The sequence below is a fragment of the Melitaea cinxia genome, chromosome 12, assembly GCF_905220565.1.
Source record: "Melitaea cinxia chromosome 12, ilMelCinx1.1, whole genome shotgun sequence".
Taxonomy (NCBI): domain Eukaryota; kingdom Metazoa; phylum Arthropoda; class Insecta; order Lepidoptera; family Nymphalidae; genus Melitaea; species Melitaea cinxia.
This window is the reverse complement of record NC_059405.1, coordinates 9179738-9188198: the sequence shown is the minus strand read 5'-3', so window position 1 is coordinate 9188198 and position 8461 is coordinate 9179738. Positions and strand designations below refer to the sequence as shown.

Here is an 8461-nt window from a genome sequence, read left to right as displayed (position 1 = left end):
TGAACTCATGTATGTTGCCCATAGTCACCACGCTGGGCAGGCGGGTTGGTGACCGCAGGGCTGGCTTTGCCGCACCGAAGACGCTGCTGCCCGTCTTTGGCCTGTGTATTTCAAAGCCAGCAGTTGGATGGTTATCCCGCCATCGGTCGGCTTTTTAAGTTCCAAGGTGGTAGTGGAACTGTATTATCCCTAAGTCACCTGTTACGACACCCACGGCAAGAGAGGGGTGGCTTTATTCTTTACTGCCGTAGCCACACTAGCAGCCAGCATACGAGTTATATCAAATATCATTTCCATCTAAGTAAATGTGGTGCAATTGAAATGGTTATCCCGCCAACGCTCGGCCTTATAAGTTCCAAGGTGGTAGTGGAACTGTGTTATCCCATAAGAGAGAAAGATACGGGGGGGTACATTCTTTACTGCCGTAACCATACAGTGAAGAAGCTGAGTGACATATGTGTTGTAATGAAGTGGACATGTAACTTGACCAATATAAAACTTTTTTAATGTCCGCTGACATGCTAAAGATAAGTTTCCTTTCATTTATATTTCATAGTGAAGTCGTTTCTAATATTATTTTTACTTTTCAAAATATTATATAAAAATTAGGTTGGTGAATTTAAGAATTTTTACAACTACCACGGAGTTATTAACTCTGTTTTCAATATTACGACTTATAATTAAGTAAGTTTATTCAAGGACGACTATGACATGCATATTATAAGACACCATAGCTTTAGAAAAACACTAGTCGGCTTGAACGTAAGCCCTCATTTACGTGTCGCGTTTATTGTTGTTTACATACTTTGATTAGATCATTGTATGAAATAACGTCACATTTTATGTAACAAACATTTATCAAAGATCGTAGTATACGGTATACGGCTTGCAATACCAGTCGTGTGTCACAGATTAATAAAAAATAGTCGATATTTTTTTTATAACCTACTGTTATCAGGTAATCAGGTACGATTTGTCTATTTATGACATATTAATCATATACAACGTCAGTTGTAAAATTTATAATATTATTTAGGAAAAAATATCTAAATATTATTATCAGTGAAAGTGTTTCTAAGTATTTGGTTTGTTAGATAATAAATTTGTGTGTAATTTAGTAATGAAAATTTCAGGAATGCAAAATGAAGCGCCAACTGAAGAAGAAGAAAATACGGCTGGACCATCTGAATCAGCTGACCGGGTTCGCAAAGGTATATTATATATAATATTAATAATTAAAACTTTGGAGGTACGTGTCATATTAAGACTTCAAAGATGCCTCATTGAATCGAAATAAAATCTACTTATAAAGTAATAATATTAAATAGAATAAAGTACTTACAGCAATAATTGTATGTTGTTTACAAATATATAATATAGGGGATGAATTAGGCAGACATATACTATAAAAAGCAATAGAAAGAAACAGCTGACGGAATTATTACAACTAGCCGAGCGGGCGGGTTGCGCGGTGCGGCGGCAGTCAAGTCGTCCGGACTGAGTGCGCCTGGCGGATAAAGGGACAGTTACTGAACGTGACGCATGTATAGCTGGCGTGTTTGAGGCGCCATCGTAGGTTATAGTCGAGAGTCTACCGACAGTTGCGAGTTTCGCGCTCATGGACGAAGAGTTGTGTTGTCTGTTTTATTATCGGATTTAATCATTTAAAGTGAGAGTGAGAACAAATACTGTTTGAGTTTTGGAGTTGATGTGCTTATCCGTTCATATTGGACTTTTTAAATACAAATGGAATCAATTAGAGGTAAATGTTTTATCATACATAACCTAATTTGGTTAGTTTTTACTGACTTGTAATAAGGTCATCGTCACATTCGACATTATAAAATTTGTTTAAGAGAATAACAAAATTATTTCGTTAATATTAAACATTTAAAGGTTTTATCATGTGTTGTTCTGTAAATGTCAATTGCCGTGGCGTTTCTTTTACCACGTCGGCAGTAACTGTTTATTTAATTTGTTATTTCATTATTATCTAACAATAATACGAAATTTACTACACTAAAACTGAGTTAATAAAAATAATTATTATAAAGATAAATAAATTTAAAAATACAATTTAGTAAACAGCTGTTTGATGTAGCATCACTTATCTTGGCCATTAGTGAACCAAAATAGATATATTAAAAATGGAGTGGATGTTTTAAAATATTTTCGGAAATTGTTAGACGTAAATTGCACAAGCTATCGTTCAGGCTCAAATAAAATACAAAAAAGTACCTAGTTTGACTTTTATATTTTTATGTAGTAGCGACATCTATATACAATTGCAGAAGTTAGTGAAAAAATCATAAAGGAAAAATAATTAATTTATATTTAATACATTTACATATTTTATTAAATATACATATATGTTTAATAAATATAAATATATTTGTTTAAATAAATAGAAAATGTTCTTCATAATATAATGAAAATAGAAGAAATAAGTAAAAAATGCTAATAATTAATAATAATCATTGCTTTTCTAAAAAACAGCAATTTCTTACTGGAAATCATTTTACACATTTGAGTGCACCAGATAAATATTGATAACAATTGTAAGTGAACAATCAATTCTTAGAAAATAATAATAATCTAAGTGACCACTGTATTTTCCTCTTATAGGACAAAATGGAGTTATTTATCTCAGTATTCATATTTAAGTATAATTAAACAAATTTGTATTTAATCTTGAACCTCATTTGAGTTTGTTTATTTGTAGTTACTTAGCTAATTATTATAGTTGTTTCGATAGTCTAAACTTTAACCTTGCCTTTTTTTCTCACCCAATTGTGCCTCTAGCATCCATATTGGTAGCATGACCTCATGAAAATTAGTATGTACTATGCAGGTATTCAAAGCTATTTATTATTCAGTCTCTCATAGTCAAAGTAAGATAATATTAAAAATTGAAGAAAATAAGTTGATATTTACATAAATCAGTTCTTGAATGAATATAAATACAACTTACATTACAGTTTTTCGCCTGTGGAGTCATTTAGCTTTACTGTAGTTATAATACTACCAACGCCATCTAGTGACTGATTAATGAATTTATTTATTAATAGTTAATCTAAAATAGGCATTATTTTATCAGCTAGTAATACTTTCCTTCTACAATGTAAATATAGTTTAATACGTAATATTAGCTGACCTGACGAACTTCGTACCGCCTTATTTTTTTTTCTTAAACATAAATAAATAAATATCTTACAATATATCACACGCGGTCGTCTGTTCCTATGATAAGCAACTTATTGCTATATTCATAGAATTATTACATATATATATAAATACAAAGATTACACCCAGACTCAAGCGGAAATCGAAACCGCCACCCGTAGAACAGAAAGCACTAGAAACTGCGCCAACGGGCTAGTCAAATATGATAATTACATATCATCATTACATAGTATAAAACAAAGTTGCTTTTCGCTGTCTGTATGCTTAGATTTTTAACAGTAAGCAACGGATTTTGATACAGTTTTCATTATTAAATAGAGTGATTCCAGAGGAAGGTTTATATGTACTGGGACGGGTCGCTAGTATCAAAATAAAATATACCCTATCTTTCAAGTTGAATCACACAGCACACGGTGTGCAATTTGATTAAAATCGGTCAAGTAGTTTAGGAGTCGAACGCGGCTAAACAACGTGACGCGTAATTTATATAACTCTGGTAGGTTTTATTATGACATACATCTATTTAAGATAATGTAAGAAAATTGCCTATTTTAATTAAAGTATATATGTACTAGAACTTTTCTTGTAAATCTACTTTTGCCACCCATCGCGGATTTTAATTGTTACAAGTTACAAACGGTTCGCTGATCGATCCTTTTGTCTATTTGTTTTATCTCGTTTCATTCATATTCAAAAATAGCTGATGGCATTCATTCATTCATTCAGTTTTATATTCAACAAAACGCCGCTTTTGTAAATAAGCTCCCCATCTGGCGGATGTTCATTTCCTCTGATATGGTTTCCGGGCTATATCCTTCGATTTGCTTTTTTATCTTTCATGATGACAACCGAAGTCCCTAAATGACTTATGAGTTACGACCGAATGGACAAGTCTAGTCGTCGTAACGAGAAAATAGCGGTCGCATAGGACCTTTCAAGATGTAGTTTAAAATGTACAAGAGATAACGTTATGTGGGTAGGTACGCCGGTGTCTACATAGTGCGTAGGTGCTAGGCATTGGAATTCGAAAGCCGAGCGCCGACCACCCATAGGCATGAGAACACGGCCCCGTCCCCTTCCCCACGGCTCGCTACGGCGCCGCCTCTCGCCGCTCTCTTAAGACACAATGCTGAATTTCATTTGCTCTTAGCGCCGAGCTTATGGACCTTGAATTCGAGTCTCTTTATTTTATTTTCCGTATTTGTCCTGTTTAATGGAAGCAACACATGTCAAAACTTTAAGTTTTGCAGCTGTACCCTTTTTTTTTCATTCATAGGAAGGTATTTTTATTTTATATTTCTAAGAATACCTTAATAACCATTTCTGATTGGCACTGAATGTTTTGCATATGAGGTTGTCGCTGGGAAGCAAAATGAAAATGTTTTGCTAAGTTTACAATAAACATGCATTACAAGAAAATAATGCTTTAAATTTTGCCTCGAATTAATTTTGTCTCGGTACTTTATTTAACATCTATTTGTATACTTTCTTTTTATAGCTTATGATACTCGTACTTTTAGGTATCTAAAACTATCCTATTCATTATAGTATTGTACGTTATGAGCAGCATGTACTTAATTAATGCTATAAATTTTGCATCTAATCCAGAGTTAGTACCATTAAATTAATACCGTCCGCATTCCATACCGTCGCCTTTTTATTCGGTACTGCTATTACCCGACCAGCAGTACTGCCACATTCCAAAGGGCCTTTTTTACGCTGTGTGGTCGCGGTTTCCGTTGAGCACGGCAACGCCGCGTCTCAAATATGAATGAAATCCGGTCGGCGGTGAACGGTGCGGCAACGTCGCACCAGACGCTAGTCTGATTGAGAACTACATCTCTCCCGCGTCGTCCCTTCGCACTTCTCGCTTGTTTATCGTATCATGTAGAATGTAGACGAATAAGTAGCAATAGCGTCTTGAGTCGTGGTGGTCATACTTTATTTAACATGTGTCAACCACACGTGTTAACACCATCGTTTATATATTTTTTATTAAAATTGTTCCCGTTGGTCATGATAGAGAGAAAAATATAGTCAGTATTTCAGTAATTTATTTTGTACTCTATTATTATTTCAGCCTTTCGTAATTATGAAACTTTTTAAAAAATACTTTATTCATAGGGACTTAGTCCCGTAAATGTGGGGGACCCTAACAAACGACACAGCTGTGCCAGGCACCCCACGTAGGCGAATTTGAACCCTCCTTAAAGTACGCACGCATGCGCAGCAGCTATGTCAATGATACTCGGTCGCAACCCTATGCGACACAACAAACGCGAAGCTTATCGAGTAGGCATACTTTCGCCCAGTTTTGAAAATACCTCATTTAATTTACAAGAAATTGTAAAATCTAAACTTGAAATGTGTTTTCGTTACATCACGTGAAATACGTGTCGTGAAGACCATTGTCAGGACAATGCCGTTATTAGTTGACTGTACGCACAGAAATGGTAAATATTGATTTTTCGTGGCCATTACGCTCCTTGCTTTTTTCATTCCATTTTTATTGTTGATTTTTTTTTAGAATTCGTTTTTCTTTTATTCTATAATTTTTGTAATAAACTTTACACATATGAAAATGTATCGTAAATTGTAACAATGAGCGTTTTATTTTAATTTATATGAATTACATCTATAACATTTTATATCAAATGTAAGTTAAATTATGTTTTCTACATATGATGTAAATAAATTATTTAATTCAAATAAATGCCAATTTATAACAAATAAATTTAAATTTTATACCACTAGACTTCTCCAGGTATTTTATTAGAATAGTGATTGCTATTCCAATTTTAGTGCTTGTAAAGTATATGAGGAAAATTTATATATTATGTATTTAAATTATAAAAATATATTTTCAATTTTTCCTTTACTTGTTTATAAATTAACAGTTAGAATTCCGTAATCGTCATTGAATGAAATCGAAATAATAGAAAAAGTAGTAGGCTTAAAATTATAAAGAAAAAATTGATTGCAATCGTTGAGTGCATGCGCACTGAGTGCACGCAGAGGGCCTGAAGGCGGAGAGGAGAGGCTGCGGGAATGGAATGTCGACGACGCAGCCGGGCCGCAATGGCCGCGAACTTGTTGTTATGAGAAACTGTTTAACACACTTGTTTTCCATCTTGTTTTACACTGAAACTTAAGCGCTATTAGTTGCTATGACACATCTATATTATATACGATCGCAGTTAGACAAATTTTACCAAATAACACTTACTAGCTTGTAATAAACTCACTAAAATGTAAGAAACAGAATACTTGATTAAATGTACTTATAGATTTCTTTTCAATCTTTACAGTGTCAGCAAATACTGCATCGCCAATGGCTGCTGGGATGTTGGCACAGTTACTGAAAAATCGACAACCATTAAGCCAGCTGGTGTTAACCACTCCGGGATGCGATGATTCCAATTCAGGATCGCCTTCGACGTCACCCAGCTCTGTTTCTTCCTCGTCTTCGACTGATAAAACTGACAATCGCGACCTTTTCGTATTCTGCCCCGACGCGCCCGATATGCGGCGGGAGGAAGAGAGGCTGAAATCATTTGACAAGTGGCCTCTATCATTCCTGTCCCCCGAGCTTCTCGCGAAAAACGGATTTTATTATCTCGGACGAGGAGACGAGGTGAGATGCGCGTTCTGTAAGGTGGAAATCATGAAGTGGGTGGAAGGTGACGATCCTGCGAAAGACCATCAGCGATGGGCTCCGCAGTGTCCTTTCCTGAGGCGCCAATCGGGCTCGGGCAACATTCCTCTTGGCTCTCAGACAGCGGTCGGCCGCGACGAGTGTGGCGTCCGAGCGCCCCCCGCCCCCAACTCTATCCGCATGCCCGGTCCAGTACACCCTCGGTATGCTTCAGAGGCCGCTCGATTACGCACCTTTAAGGATTGGCCCCGCAGTATGAAACAAAAACCCGAGGAACTTGCCGAAGCTGGCTTTTTCTATACCGGTAACGGAGATAAGACGTTGTGCTTTTATTGTGACGGGGGTCTTAGGGATTGGGAGAACGACGATGTACCGTGGGAGCAACATGCTCGGTGGTTCGATCGCTGCGCCTATGTACAACTCGTAAAAGGGCGGGATTACGTACAAAAAGTTATTTCGGAAGCTTGTGTCATACCCGCTCCCAAGGAACAAAAAGAGACACCTGCCCCCGCACCCCCCGCAGAAAAGGTTAACAGTGAAAAGGAAGAAAACCCCATAGAAGACTCAAAACTTTGTAAGATTTGTTATAACGAGGAACGTAACGTTTGCTTTGTACCTTGCGGTCATGTTGTGGCCTGTGCGAAATGCTCTTTGTCGACCGACAAATGCCCCATGTGTCGAAGGACGTTCACAGACGCAGTGCGACTATACTTCTCATGAGAAGCGTTCATCAGTAGAGGACTCGTTACTAGTCAATTCACCGGGCGCCCCTGACTCGTGCTGAAACCACGCTCTGTGAAACACCGCTTTATCTGTGATTTTTTAGACTATGTTTAAATATGAAGCGGTGGGGCAACCTTAGTACTTCGGGCAAGTTAGATTGACAAACGGGAGTTTATTGTAATTTGAAATGATTTTAAATTATTTATTGTCTATTAAAAACATTAATGTACTCTGTAAATAATCTATTGTAAATATTAGCTTATCATTTTGTCCCACCGGCAAAAATGAAAGTTGTAAATCTAAAACTTTCTAATGCAATGACAAAGTCGTCGCGCATTTATTAATATAAATAATAGATCACGCTTAAAACTTGTTTAGTTATGAACTTTAAAAATAAAACATTACCTAAAAACTAGTATCCTTCAGAAGCGCTTAGTAGGGATTAAAAGACTTTGTTGATTGCATTATAGAAGTTTAACAAATAATTAATGTAAATGTAAACATTGAATTTAATTGAGCGATTTATTTTTTCCATTATAATATTAAATAACTGCACACATGTTTCAAATTAATATTGTTGCAGTAACATTATGTATAAATATGACTACATATGAATAATTGTTCCTGTAAATATTTAATTTTGACAATAACTGGCTATTTAAAATTTATTAGGTAGACATTATGATAAGCAGAGTGTAAAAATGATTTTTGGTACAGAATTAGCAGCCAATGCTCCAAAACAATTTAGGAATTTGTTTAACTTCTGGTAACAAATTGAGAAACATCATTGAACGGGTTACAAAATTGCATTTAAAATTCGGTTACAAATATCGTAAGATTTAAGACGAAATAATAATTGAACATAAAAAAAAATATTTTAAATAATCATACAATAACTAA

At 35.5% G+C, this 8461-nt stretch overlaps 1 protein-coding gene across 1 annotated transcript; it reads left to right on the top strand.

Annotated features, from left to right (window-relative positions):
* The first annotated feature begins 6514 nt into the window (after positions 1-6514).
* LOC123658721 (baculoviral IAP repeat-containing protein 7-B) lies at positions 6515-8461 on the top strand. The gene has a single exon (XM_045594067.1). The coding sequence runs from the start codon at positions 6515-6517 to the stop codon at positions 7556-7558; it is 1044 nt and encodes a 347-aa protein (XP_045450023.1). The 3' UTR covers positions 7559-8461.